At 39.4% G+C, this 14,956-nt stretch overlaps 2 protein-coding genes across 3 annotated transcripts in view; one reads left to right on the forward strand and one right to left on the reverse strand.

Annotated features, from left to right (window-relative positions):
• Positions 1-14,922, forward strand: part of CHPT1 (choline phosphotransferase 1) — a 30,801-nt gene extending 15,879 nt beyond the window's left edge. Inside the window, exons 2-9 of the mRNA XM_083182228.1 lie at positions 254-401; positions 530-671; positions 2,700-2,784; positions 4,987-5,118; positions 11,426-11,584; positions 11,974-12,099; positions 13,316-13,426; positions 14,735-14,922. Of these exons, the coding sequence (XP_083038354.1) occupies positions 254-401; positions 530-671; positions 2,700-2,784; positions 4,987-5,118; positions 11,426-11,584; positions 11,974-12,099; positions 13,316-13,426; positions 14,735-14,779 (948 nt within the window). The 3' untranslated portion in view covers positions 14,780-14,922. The remainder of the gene's footprint in view (positions 1-253; positions 402-529; positions 672-2,699; positions 2,785-4,986; positions 5,119-11,425; positions 11,585-11,973; positions 12,100-13,315; positions 13,427-14,734) is intronic.
• Positions 14,428-14,956, reverse strand: part of SYCP3 (synaptonemal complex protein 3) — a 48,851-nt gene continuing 48,322 nt past the window's right edge. For both annotated transcript variants that reach the window (XM_083182229.1, XM_083182231.1), the window contains exon 9: positions 14,428-14,814. In XM_083182229.1, the coding sequence (XP_083038355.1) occupies positions 14,761-14,814 (54 nt within the window). In that variant the 3' untranslated portion in view covers positions 14,428-14,760. The remainder of the gene's footprint in view (positions 14,815-14,956) is intronic.

Genomic DNA, 14,956 nt, shown 5'->3' on the forward strand with positions numbered 1-14,956 from the left:
TAGCAATCGCCATTTTATTCTTTTGTTGCAAACAAATAATTTTCTGTTGTTTTATTAAAACAATACTAATTAGAGCCTTTCACAGGATAAATGGAAATTCACCATTTGATTACTTAAATTAATTTGAGAAGTAGTAATTGGAGTTTGTGGCACATGAAGGAACCCTCTGCTCCCCCAGAATAGAACATCTTACTTTTTTACACGTGTACATGTAGTGTTCCTCTGGCTGACGGGCAGCTCTCCTCCTTCACAGGCTCCAGCTTGGGCACTCGTGCTCTGTGCCTTAGGTCTGTTTGTCTACCAGTCACTGGATGCTATTGATGGAAAACAGGCACGAAGGACAAACAGTAGCTCTCCGCTTGGAGAACTATTTGACCATGGATGTGACTCTATATCTATAGGTAATATTCTACTATAACATTTTATTATGTGATTTGCAAATCTAGCCACCTTTTAACTTTATTTGTACCTATGTGTCATTAAATGGGTGTGTATCCCTAATTGTAATGAGTGATCTTTTCCTGTGCAGTGTTTGTTGCAGTGGGGACAATTGCTGCAGTGAGACTTGGAACCATGCCCAGCTGGATGTTTTTCTGCTGCTTTGTCAGCATGTTCATGTTCTTCTGTGCTCAGTGGCAGACGTATGTGTCCGGTACACTGAGGTTTGGAGTGTAAGTTACTTTTAATTGTATTATTATATTAATTTCACAGTCCTATTGAAGGTCTTTGTTTTCTGATAACGTTTATAAAGCATCTTTACTGATATATTTTAATTTTTTTTTTGTATTTAAAAAATATATACATAGGCCCCCATTTTAAAATGACTCTGCACACACAGAAACATAAAATTTGGTGGCAGATAAGAACCACTTGGCCCATCTAGTCCTGCCACAGAGATCAGCATAGTTATGCTGGAGGGAGAATACTGTGTTTAGTCCAGTTGGCTGCAGCAGGAATCCATTCTCAACTTGTTTTGAACTGATTTTTTTCTATAATAGATGGAGGGAGCAGTAGGGTTGCTGGACATATGGGATATGACCTAGTCAGGTAGCACAGTACTGCTTACAGTTGTATCCCATCCGTTGGTGCCAGGCAAGGGGTTACAGGCAAGTTTACAGTGAACATTTTGTTCTGTATGGGGAAAAAATGTTTGTAATTGTATGTTGGCATATAATAACATAATCCCTAGTGAACGGTACATAGTTATCACTATGGTAAACCTTATCCCATATGTTGCCCTTTGCCTCTCTGGTGTTATGATCAGATTACTAATTGTAAAACCCATCATATTGTCTTCTGTATTTTTAAACCTTGTATAGTCAGCATTAAAGCACAGACCTCTTGGCTATCAACACCCATGTCACAATATATCTAGGATGTTTTGGTTGACTTTTTTTTTTTTGTAAGGATTAGTAAATTATATAAAGTATTCCAGGGACATTAACAGCACGTGCTTCTGTGGGTTGTTTACAATGTCCACCATGGTCCTGCATGTACAGAATGTCTACTGTCCTGCTCCACCAACCCCTCCACCAGCGTTCATCGCTGCCGGCATCAGCAATTGTGTTTTGTGCCCGTCACCACTAATATCGCTTGGTACACATAACGCTATATATGCAGCCAGCTTTACATTAGGGATCAAACCATAATAAAACAAGATGGATATAGAGGTAAAAGGGCCCTGTTTGCAAGCTCACAACCTGTAGTTACATAACTGTAATCTCATCAGAGGTTGGGGAGCCAGGAGCTATCTGCTATTTGTCTGGCATTATAATATATTAAGGTACTTGTTTCCTAGAACGGCCACACCGATTTTGATCGGGTCGGAAAAATTGTCCCCAGACCCCAAATGGCCCCATTGTGAACCGCACCCCACGATTGACGCCAACCCGAAGCGTGGCGAGTGTCGGCTGTACACGTCCTCCGACCTTTTCATACTCCTACTATTCACGTCGGCATGGAGTTTAGAATATAAAGTGTGGCGAGCGCAGCGAGCCACCGAGCCCGAAGCGTGGCGAGCAGATGCGCATTACTTCACAGGTATACGCGTCCCCTCGCGGGGCACGCTGCGCTCGCCACGCTTCGGGCTCGGTGGCTCGCTGAGCTCACCACACTTTATATTCTCAACTCCACGCCGACGTGGATAGTAGGGGTATGAAAAGGTCGGAGGACGCGTACCGCCGACGCTCGCCACGCTTCGGGTTGGCGTCAATCGTGGGGTGCCGCTCACAATGGGGGGTGCATTAATTTATAGGCATGGCGGGGGGCATATACAATGAGAAATGGGCCATATTGGCCCATTTTTCCATTGTTAGCTATGTAAAATGTGCTTAATCGCGTCCATCGCATCTTGTGCCATTATAATGGCACAAGACCGACGCGATTACAATGTTAAAAATATTTTAACATTGAACCCTATGGCAAAATTGGGTCCATTGCGTCGGTCGCGTCGCGTGCCATGTTAATGCACGTGACCGACGAGATGGACCCGATTTTGCCTTTGCCGGCAAAATGGACCTGATTTCAAAGGAAATCGGGTCCATTGCGTTAATCGTGTACCTTAAGTTAAGGTACACGATTACTCCCGATTGTGGCCATGCTAGGAAACAAGTACCTATATTAATAATGGTTTATTGTTGCTCCCTGGCAGAAATTTACTTTCAATCACACTAAATCTAACTCCATTTTCTATTCTAAAGGATTGACGTAACAGAGCTTCAGCTATCTGTAACCATGGTTTTTTTGCTGTCTGCATTTTGTGGAACAACTTTTTGGGACTATGAGGTAATTTGGTTAAACCCTTATTTTCTACACAAGATCTACATGTGTGTTACAGTATGTGACTCAGTAGAATCATTCAAAAAACATCAGCTATAGTAATGTTAGGGTCCATTGAATGCATTTTAATATGTGTTGCTATTACATTGGATTGTGTGTGTGTCAATCTTAACCTGATAAAGGTAGTATTTCCTTTTATAGGCTATGCCTCTCTGCAACCACATTTAGCATACTGACACTCCATGGACATGTCTTTTTAAGCATATCCTTGTCAAATTTGTTAGATATGAGCTGTTTACACAATACCACCTCTCTCCTTAAATCAAAAGGATCATCTCCAATGGCAAGCCTGTTCTCACTAGCCTGAGACTGATAAGCATGGGATGGAGATAGCTTGCTGGTGATTGGTGGAGAAACTTCTTTCCTTGTGGACAGCTTGCACTGAATCAGAGCATGACTGAAAACTCGGATATATACCAGAATTTTTTTTCATGGTGATGATAAAAGGTGGTAAATTAGTAATTTGGTGCAGTCCTTCTTATAGTTGCAGGATACAACTTTAATATTTGAAATGAGTCAACATAAATTGCTATGTTTAATTTATAGGTACTCTTTACCTAGAACGGCGCCCATCGCGACCATCGTATGCACTAAAAAACGGGTGCGATGCGATGGCCGCGATTTCCCATAGGGATCAATGTTAAAAGTGAGATTGGACGCGATTTTAGTGTTCAATGCCTCAATGGCCGCGATTTTTCCATAGGAAACAATGTTAAATGGGCCACAGAGCCCAAATAGTCACCCTAAAGTCTGAAATGGCCCCCACAATTGTTAACGCCACCCCACAATCAACGTCAACCCGAAGCGTGGCGAGCGCAGCGGTACGCGTCCTCCGACCTTTTCATACCCCCACTATCCACGTCAGCGTGGAGTTGAGAATAGAATAGTGTGGCGAGCGCAGCGAGCCACCGAGCCCGAAGCGTGGCGAGGGGACGCGGATACCTTCACAGGTAAACGCGTCCCTTCGCGGGCTTCACAGGTGTCCGCGTCCCCTCGCGGGGCTCGCTGCGCTCGCCACACTATTTTATTCTCAACTCCACGCCGACGTGGATAGTGGGGGTATGAAAAGGTCGGAGGACGCGTACCGCCGCCCCTCACGGGCTCGCCACGCTTTGGGTTGACGTTGATCGTGGGGTGGCGTTAACAATTGTGGGGGCCATTTCAGAGTTCAAGGGCACTATTAGGGCTCTGTGGCACATTTAACATTGTTTCCTATGGCCAAATCGCGGGCATTGAGGCATTTAACACAAAAATCGCGTCCAATCACACTTTTTACATTGATCCCTATGGGAAATCGCGGGCATCGCGTCGCACCCGTTTTTTATGTGCATGCGATGGCCGCGATTTTTTACCCCCGACGCACGCGATGCTAATCGCGGGCGCCGTTCTAGGTAAAGAGTACCAATTTATAAAGTGTGTGTGTGTTCTAATTGTTCTTGGTGAAAAGTGGAAATGTTAGATGCTTTTAAATGAGACAATGGCGTGGGTAATCTGATCTCTAGTGTTGTCTGAACTCCCACACTTTTACAAGCATAGTTTAGGAATTCATTTGTTTCTCTTTGCTTTCTGCTGCAATGGAAGCTTACTTGAGACCAGACAAATCTTAAGGTAAATATCTTGTTCCTAAGATACCTAGTGTCTAAATAAGTGGTTCCCAAATTGGGTGCTGCGGGGCATTTGTAGGGTTGCCATGAGTTGGTGTTCCAGGTCCATATCCAGTTATATCAAGTCATTTATGTTCATGGTGATGGGCAAAACCAGTAATGGTGACTGTGAGTCATAAAATGTGGACAAACAGAAGTGCAGATAAATACAATTTACTTTTTTAATTTTAATAATTTTTGTTGCATTTCTCATTAAAAGTTTGGCCTAGGGGTGCCATTCTAAGGCCCGTGATTCATGAAAGTTTAGGAACCACTGATCTAAATGGAAGATGCATGCAGTAAAAATACAGATCTATTTATCTTAAAGAGTAATGAAGATGATGGGATCCAATTTCAGACCAGTTTCCATTAATTGTATTGGAGTTAGAATGCTTGTAAATGCATGTATTGTAGCAACATGAACTATTAGGCATAACCCTTTCATATCCCTTTTAAAATGTTAAATATTATGTTGAATCTTACACATTTTATGCTTTATTCTAAGATTCCAATGACTGGACTACCACTAAAAGTCTTACCCCTCATTGGGATTGTGTCGGGAACAATTTATTCCTGCAGCAACTACTTTAGAGTGATTCTCAGCGGTGGTGTAGGCAAGAATGGATCTACTGTAGCAGTAAGTAGATTGGTAAAAACTATGCTTTTTGCTTCCGCACGTATGTGATTACAACGACTTATTTCGTAAATATATTAAAGCATAAAATAGTCAGCGGCACTTGTGTCAAAAAAGCTTATATTTCACTGATCACATATTGTAACATTTCTGGACAGTGTCCTTTGACAAAGTGTTGCTGCCTATTTTATGCTATGCATCTATTCAGTATAATCTTTGCCACCATTGCCCTTGTCTTGTGGTGACCCACAGGGTTCTATGCTATCTCCCATCTTTTTTGCAGTATACATGCTTCCACTGGGTGACCTAATCAGACATCATGGCCTGGTCTACCACTGCTATGCTGATGATACACAACTGTACCTGTCCTGTGCTCCAGGCACTGATAGCACAATCACAACCTTAAATGGCTGCCTAGCTGAGCTCCAGGAGTGGATGAGTGCCAGTTGGCTGAGACTAAACCCAGATAAAACAGAAGTTCTGATGATAAATCACAGGACAAGATGGCAGCATATCCAACTGACAGGTGTTACTCTGGGGGGGCACAGCTCTAAAAAAACTCTGATCATGTGCAGAATCTTGGTGTTGTCTTGGATAGAGGCCTGACACTTAAACATCAGATATCAGCCACAATCAAATCCTCTTTCATCTGAGAAACAAAGCCAGAATCAAGCACTTAATTCCCTCAGAAGCCCTGCCTAAAGTCATACATGCATTTATATCATCACACCTAGACTACTGCAATGCTCTCTACCTGGGTCTCCCATCAAAAGAATTGCAGCACTTGCGGCTGGTACAAAATACAGCTGCAACATGGGGAAAAGGTAGATTGGGAAAAAGAACCTGTGCACCAGTACCACTTTTAAATTGTATAGGGTGTATGTACTTATATAATGGAATCCACTATTTTATAGTATAAACTATGCGTTATACATTAATAGATGATGTGGAGGTGCTCCCCTGAGAGTAAGAAATGATGCAAAAAGAGAAAAGAGAAAGTACTCTCTGTTTTTGGGGGCACGCTTTTAAATTTAAAACTTAACGTTTATTTATTGGTTCATTAAAATAGATTTAGACACGATAGAACCCACCCTGTCGATATGGAAGAATCTTAGATATAAGCTTGGTATCACAACCCCAGATACTCTACTACTCCCCTTTATTGATAACCAAGAATTCCTTCCGGGGACTTCTGGGCGACAAGCACTTGGGTGGAAGCAAAAAGGCCTCACTAGAATTATACACTTATTGACAGGTGGGAAAATTAAATCCTACGCAGATTTGATGGCAGAAAAAAAATTGGCTCAGTCAGATGCCTGGTTTTACTTTCAAGTAAGACACTTTATACACTCGAAAAGGCTAGAAGGCACACTTAAAAAAGAACCTACACAGTTTGAAATACTATGCTCCCGGCCCTCCGAACCTACGCATGCTTTATCAGCAATATATAGAATAATACTACAGGGCCATTTCCCTGAGGTCCCCGCCTTCTGTGAGAGATGGAATGGAGAACTGACACCCAGGGGTATTACGATAAATTGGGAGAAACAATTAGAGGTCATGGCGAGCTGTTCCTCGAGCCTCGAAGTGATAGACACCCAATATAAGTTACTAACCCGATGGTACAGATGTCCAGACATTCTCCATAAAATATACCCTTCGGTGTCGCCCATGTGCTGGAGATGCGGCGCTTCCAGCGGCACTCTGATCCACATTTGGTGGGATTGTGCTAAGCTCAGGCCCTTCTGGGAGAAAGTTATACAAATTTCCTCTACTATACTAGGTTTCCAGGTACCGGAGGGACTTGATTTCTGGCTACTAACACATACCAAAGTACCCCTACATAAATACAAAAAGTCCCTATTAAAACACTTGAATAATGCAGCTAGGGCTGTGGTGCCGACACACTGGAGAGACACAGAGCCTCCTACAATATGGGAATGGTTTTGTAGAATCGACTTCTATTGTACCATGGAAGACATTTATTTTGATGTCTTAGACAAACAGGCAGACTACATGTCGACATGGCTACAGTGGATTGATTTTAAATCAACGACAACATACAAAGACCAAGTCCACACAGATTCACGCCCCATGAGACGAGAAATCATGGCGCTCTCCCAATAAAGAGACCATACGAACTAGAGACCCAAAAGACATAATGCTACCTGACTGACCCATGAGTATTGAGATAATCTAAGGCCCCCCATCACCACACTTTCCCTCACCCCACCCCTTCCTAGGCGTTCTCTTGCCGCGCACCCTCCTATTCCCCACATACTGTCTGTTCATCCCCCTTCCAGACATACGCCTTTCATTCTTTCAATTATCGTTGTATTGTTTAGCGGAGAATATAAGCTATAAGGTTTTAATCAATCTTACTAAGAAGGACTGTTAATTTATGGCCAGTGTGTGTTGAGAGGAGAGGCTGTGAAGTTCCTAGTCATGATATGCTTTGCCTTACAGTATACTGGCCATACTTTTGATTTTTGAGACATTGTACCTTCCAATTCTCCTGTAAGATTGTAATGTCTGTACCTTTGTATTTTCTTGAAAACTTTAAATAAAGAATATATAAAAAAAAAAATAGATTTAGACATGACAAGACAGACATACATAAAACATGTACAATTCCTGAGACTCCAATACACAGAGTTCTCTGTTAATTATTAAGGTACCACAATATATGAAGTGGACCGCGAATATTTGTTATTATGGTAAAATACCTTATTATGCACCGAAGATTCTTAATTTTTCAGGCCGTTATAGTTTTCTATTGACAGGAAGATTTTTGATGTAAGAAAAAAAGAGAGAGAAGAGGAAAGAAAAAAAGGGGGAAAGGAAAAAAGAAGAAGAGAAAGAAAGAAAGGGAAGGGAGGGAAAAGAGGGAAGGGGCGGAGAAGAAAGAGAGTAAAAAGGAAAAATAGATAAGAACCAATTGAGTGTCAGTACACCCCTGCAGTTTGTTTGTGGTCACGGTGACTGCTGCTGATTGCTCTGTATGTCTGGCCAAACCAGACTGTGCAATTGAGCGGGTCTTACCATGCGACAGTTGCAGATAAGGGTGTTGGATAGTTGGGCTGTAATTCCCTCTCTGTTAGAGTGGGCGACTCCCTGATTGGCTGAGCCCTTGCAGGGAAATCTACCCTCAATCAGTGAGGTTTTGAGCCCAGAAAGTGTATAGTTTAAAAGAGCAAAGTTAATTGCTTTGTAGGGTGTATGTGCACGCTGCTATCTCCCACTTGCTTTGCAGTATTGGTGGGCGATGAGCGGTGAACCCCACCTTTAAAGACAATTTTGGAATTTCCCAGTTGTATAGAAGGAGATATTTTTTAAAGAATAAGATAACAGGTGAAAGCAGTAATATATAAAATGTGTGATATCACCAAGGATCAAGAGAGTGGTCCTTCGGTCACAGTATCGTTATATACACCTGTATATCAATTAACAACTCTCATACATCAGGTTGGTCACCTGTATTTCTGGTCGTGAAAAATATTCCTGTCACTAATTACAAAAATTTTTACTAAGAAAGAGTAATAATGAATCTCATTCCTAAACATGAAAGGTATCACTCTAGGTGATCTTAATGGTTCTAAACCAATCAGAGCAGATAACGGCAAAACAACAGGGAAAACAATGAAGCCCTTTTCCCAAAAATGATAGCAAGACAATACAGTTTCTGTGGAGTCGTATTCACAATTATATAGAATGGTTATAATGCTAGCTGCCCCTTAATAGGGGTCTTACCACCACCCGAATAGTTGTCTGCTCTGATCTCAGGGACAGTCAGTCTGCTGCCAATGGGGAAAGAGATTTTTTCTTAGGTCTGGACCTGATTGCAGTAGTGGGGAGTCTGGTATCTCCTCAATAGCTCAAGGTGCAAAAAGTAGTTGTGGGATAGACAGCTGTTTCGCGGAGGTCCCGCTTCCTCAGGATACTGAGGAAGCGGGACCTCCGCGAAACAGCTGTCTATCCCACAACTACTTTTTGCACCTTGAGCTATTGAGGAGATACCAGACTCCCCACTACTGCAATCAGGTCCAGACCTAAGAAAAAATCTCTTTCCCCATTGGCAGCAGACTGACTGTCCCTGAGATCAGAGCAGACAACTATTCGGGTGGTGGTAAGACCCCTATTAAGGGGCAGCTAGCATTATAACCATTCTATATAATTGTGAATACGACTCCACAGAAACTGTATTGTCTTGCTATCATTTTTGGGAAAAGGGCTTCATTGTTTTCCCTGTTGTTTTGCCGTTATCTGCTCTGATTGGTTTAGAACCATTAAGATCACCTAGAGTGATACCTTTCATGTTTAGGAATGAGATTCATTATTACTCTTTCTTAGTAAAAATTTTTGTAATTAGTGACAGGAATATTTTTCACGACCAGAAATACAGGTGACCAACCTGATGTATGAGAGTTGTTAATTGATATACAGGTGTATATAACGATACTGTGACCGAAGGACCACTCTCTTGATCCTTGGTGATATCACACATTTTATATATTACTGCTTTCACCTGTTATCTTATTTCTCTTATTCTTTAAAAAATATCTCCTTCTATACAACTGGGAAATTCCAAAATTGTCTTTAAAGGTGGGGTTCACCGCTCATCGCCCACCAATACTGCAAAGCAAGTGGGAGATAGCAGCGTGCACATACACCCTACAAAGCAATTAACTTTGCTCTTTTAAACTATACACTTTCTGGGCTCAAAACCTCACTGATTGAGGGTAGATTTCCCTGCAAGGGCTCAGCCAATCAGGGAGTCGCCCACTCTAACAGAGAGGGAATTACAGCCCAACTATCTAACACCCTTATCTGCAACTGTCGCATGGTAAGACCCGCTCAATTGCACAGTCTGGTTTGGCCAGACATACAGAGCAATCAGCAGCAGTCACCGTGACCACAAACAAACTGCAGGGGTGTACTGACACTCAATTGGTTCTTATCTATTTTTCCTTTTTACTCTCTTTCTTCTCCGCCCCTTCCCTCTTTTCCCTCCCTCCCTTTCTTTCTTTCTCTTCTTTTTTCCTTTCCCCCTTTTTTTCTTTCCTCTTCTCTCTCTTTTTTTCTTACATCAAAAATCTTCCTGTCAATAGAAAACTATAACGGCCTGAAAAATTAAGAATCTTCGGTGCATAATAAGGTATTTTACCATAATAACAAATATTCGCGGTCCACTTCATATATTGTGGTACCTTAATAATTAACAGAGAACTCTGTGTATTGGAGTCTCAGGAATTGTACATGTTTTATGTATGTCTGTCTTGTCATGTCTAAATCTATTTTAATGAACCAATAAATAAACGTTAAGTTTTAAATTTAAAAGCGTGCCCCCAAAAACAGAGAGTACTTTCTCTTTTCTCTTTTTACAAAATACAGCTGCCAGACTATTCACTAACCAGCCCTGCTCCTGCCACATAACTCCCATTCTCTACTCCCTTCATTGGCTACCTGTAAAATGGCGAATCGTTTTCAAGATTGGCTTACTCCTTTTCAAGGCTCTACATGACCAGGGCCCAATGTACCTGCAGTGGCTTCTGATTCCTTACTGTCCTACTCGATTACTATGATCCGTTGAAGAAGGACTACTAACAGTACCCAGAATTTCCCTTAATTCATCTGGGGGTCGAGCTTTCAACTTTGTCGCTCCAACTTTGTGGAACTCTCTTCCTCGCACAGTGCAAGAAGCCCCCACTGTAGAATCCTTTAAAAATAGACTAAAGACGTACCTATTTACTCAAGCATTTCACTGAGATCTACTGTTAAGCTTGTTTTGTATTTTTAGCTGTAAAGACAATTGTAAAGCACTTTGAGTCCTATTGGGTGAAAAGTGCTATATAAATATTATTATTATTATTATTATGTGGAGGGGCACCTGGGTATGTAATCGAGTAAGTGGAGTGCTATATGCATAAAATATAAAGTAGCAATGGTAGATAGGGGTAGCATAATTATGGGTCCAGTGCACTGTAAACCACCTTGAAGCCATGTATATGGTGAACTGATGATTCTACTACAGCACTGTTTCTCTGTGATTAGTACATACAGTATTGCCAATAGAGCCCAAATTTCAAATAGAAAATAAAAAAAATTATTCAATGAAGCAGTTGAGATTGAAGGCACCGTGCCAGAAAATATTGTTTGACTTCCATTTGCTTTTATTACTGTGGTTTCATCAGTGTCAAAAATACTAGTCTGAATTGAATAAATATGTAACTTAGTTCAGTATGATTAAAAAAGTCCATGAAAGTCATAGGAAGAATTGCATGATAACCACCAATTTTAAATCTTTTCACAGGGAACCAGCGTCCTTTCTCCTGGCCTTCATATTGGATTGGTTCTAACACTGGGACTAATGATTTACATTAAGTCAACAACTGACTTATTCTACAAACACCCAGCTCTTTACACATTAACATTTGGTTTTGTAAATGCAAAAATCACTATAAAGCTTGTGGTAAGTCTTCTTGGTTTTTCCTAACACATCATGCCTATGACTTGTACACATAGGTTAATCTAATTGATGTTCTCCTCTGCGCTTGGGCACAGGGGAGCGATTTTTTAAAGACTGCGCATAAGCATTTATGTGCAGCTGCTTTGTGCAAGAGGCCATGGCAAATTGATTGACAGTAGTGCAGGTGTGGCGGCAGGTCGTGGTTGCACCCGTGGGAACACCCAGCGTTCCCATAGAAATTCACACTTTTTTGGGGTCCTAAAGGATGATCTTGTATTGACCTCTATAAGCTGGCTCCATTGTAGCTACTATAAAAAAATGTTTTTCGTAGGTGACAAAATACCGACATTTGGTTAATAACTTTTTATGCTTTCTTTTTTCACCTCTGTTAGTTGGCTCACATGACAAAAAGTGAAATTTATGTGCAAGATACTGCATTTATTGGACCGGGACTTTTATTTCTCAATCAATACTTCAATAGTTTCATTGATGAGTACATAGTTCTATGGTTAGCTCTTGTAAGTATTTTTGATCAAATGTTCTGTTTGTCTACTGTGAATAATATTGTACTCGCACATCATTTTTGTTTTCTGTATGGCATAATAAAAAAAAACATTCAGATGGTAACCATACATTTTAAGAAAAATTATATTTTAAAACGGTTTCTGTTATTGTTTTGCATCTACTGCCTCTGTTTTTTTTTTTTTTTTTTTTAATACAAAAACAAGGAAAGGTTAATTTTGTGTCAAATTAACACACTACTTTTTACATCACCAGCTCAGATTTTGAAAACTCTGGAGAATAAATATGTAGTATAAGAAACATGCTAATTATTTAAATATTTCATGCAGTTTAAATAATATGGCTGTGTAAAAGGCTCACAAATCTGTCAAACACCCTACCAGCATATTTAATTTAATTTGACTGTTTTTATGCCATTTTCCTATGAAATGCAACACCGTAGGCTTTGTGAGGAAAAACTTTTTCCAAATTTAAACTGAATTTGTTTGATCATGATTATCTCAAAAAGTGCAGAGAAAGTTTACCTTTTTTTCAGGAAATGGTGTATACTAATGTTAGTGAATTTTTTTTTGACTCTGTAAAGTGATGCATTATACAATTATAATTGTATAACTAGTAAGCCCACTCAAAGCAAATGCTTCCAAACCTAGTAGATGTGGTTTCACTTGCTACCAACACATCAATGTTTGGTAGCCACGTGGACAGTCGGACACTATATACACACACACACACACACACACACGAAAAAGGTTATGGGGCTTTAGGTAGACATTGACAAAAGGTTGGCATTAAAATGGTCGACACAGGAAATTGTTGACATGAGTTTTCCATGAATTTTCATTTTCCCGACTTGTTCTTACTTCACAATCCAAGTGGGCATAGTCACATTATAATAGTGTGCCCAAAGCATGACAACCACAGCGATGGGAAGTGGTACTCATACAATGTCCATGTCTACAGATTTCGACAGACACACAGAAGTGAAAACTCATGTCGACCTTTTCATGTGTCGATCATTTTCATGTCGACCTATTGTCTGTCACCCAAAACTGGTCAACCTAATGATCCACACCCCCGCAAATTGTATTTCACTTACAGGATGTTGTAATTGAGATTTACAGGTCTGACAATAAAATTTGTATATTAATGCCAAATTCATCAAAATAATGCATTTTATTTACTCTTGATTTTTTTTTTTTCTTCTTCTTGTAGGTTATTTCATTATTTGAATTGCTGAGATACTGCATAGGTGTTTGCCTGCAAATAGCAACACATTTGCGAATATCGGTCTTCCGAATCCCTTCTGTCCCAGCTACTGAGCAGGTTCAAAATCAAAAACATAATGACTGACTGCTTAAGTAAATGGAGGAAAAGTAACAGGGAGGGGTGACAAATAATCCATACTATTCATATGGTACTGAGGAAAAATGGATTGAATTGATTAAATTTTTTTACCATAAACCTAGTTTCAATGATAAAATACAGTATTAGAATTTTGGAGCGTTGCTAATTAGTATTGTTGCTTTATTTGAATTTAATTTTATGGCACGTCATCTATTTGGAGTTAGTATGTCTCATGCTGAATTTTTTTACAGGATAAAATAAACCTAGCTGGTTGGAAAAGAGAATCCTAAAACGCCCCAAAATTTTAAATAATCAAGTTACCAGCGCTTGTTGAAATCTGCATGAGCTTGTTTTTTGTAATTCACTTAATTTACATTGTTTGAAAGTTAATTGAAGGTGTTTCTTCTCCTCCATTTAAGCAGTTCTTAATTTTATATTTTTTACAATAAGAAATTTGTCTTAATATTTCTATTTATTTGGACAGTACTATAATGAGTTAATGAGTTGTTGAAAGTTTATTTAGAAAATTTCCATAAATGAGGCGAAAGACGGTCCGGACAAACATACCTTTTTGTTATTGCTTGTTAATAATTATTTTAATAATTTTGTGAATAATAGGTGCCATACAAATGTACAGTATTCAACTGTAAAAATCTTTTTACGATACAAATAACCATGTGGTATTTACTCATACTAGCATGCTCACTGGAGCTGAATAATTTATTTTGACTTAAAAAGAGAAAAAATAATACTTTTACTGAATTATTTTTATGTATAATAAATGTTTTACTTTTATATGGGTAATTGTGTTTGTTTAAAATTTTGCACACATAAGAGCACTAGTTTCAAATACTTATCTTTTGGTTGGTAAATATACAGTAATGTGTTTTTTCTGCTTTCTCTCAAAGTTCATTGTCTAACCGGTCCAACTGTGTTAGAAACACCCTAGTCTTAAAAATTGCCAGGACCACTCCTAAATGTTCAAATCAAAAGCAGCAGTTTATTTGTATAGAAACGTGAATTTTTGGGACAACATATGAAAAGAAATTGTGTGCATCCTCCACTTACACTATTCACCTATTAAAATATATTTATAAACTCAATTAAATGTTGTTACAGTATGCAAGAAAACATCAGAAAGTTTGATAACAAAATGTTTGTATATTGTTTAACATTGCACTATTTCTCATAAAACCAAAAACATTATACACATTAACTTTTATAAAAGTATAGGTTAAAATGTAACTTTGTGTTTGATGGATAATAATTTAATTATATGTTACATAGGTACAAGTTATTCCTTCAGGGACCCATCAGAATAACATTGACTGAAGAGACTTTCGAACACTTGCCATCTCTTGCTGTTGCTGGCAGAAGAAAAAGCATGAAATCCGTTACACTATTTTTATATTTATCTCCTATTTTCATAATAAAGCTTATAGAGACAGAAATACTTTGATCAATGAGTCACAATGTCAATGATATGTTTTACTTAGAATGAGAATTTTT

Source organism: Crinia signifera, chromosome 4 (assembly GCF_055691185.1).
Source record: "Crinia signifera chromosome 4, ASM5569118v1, whole genome shotgun sequence".
NCBI lineage: Eukaryota > Metazoa > Chordata > Amphibia > Anura > Myobatrachidae > Crinia > Crinia signifera.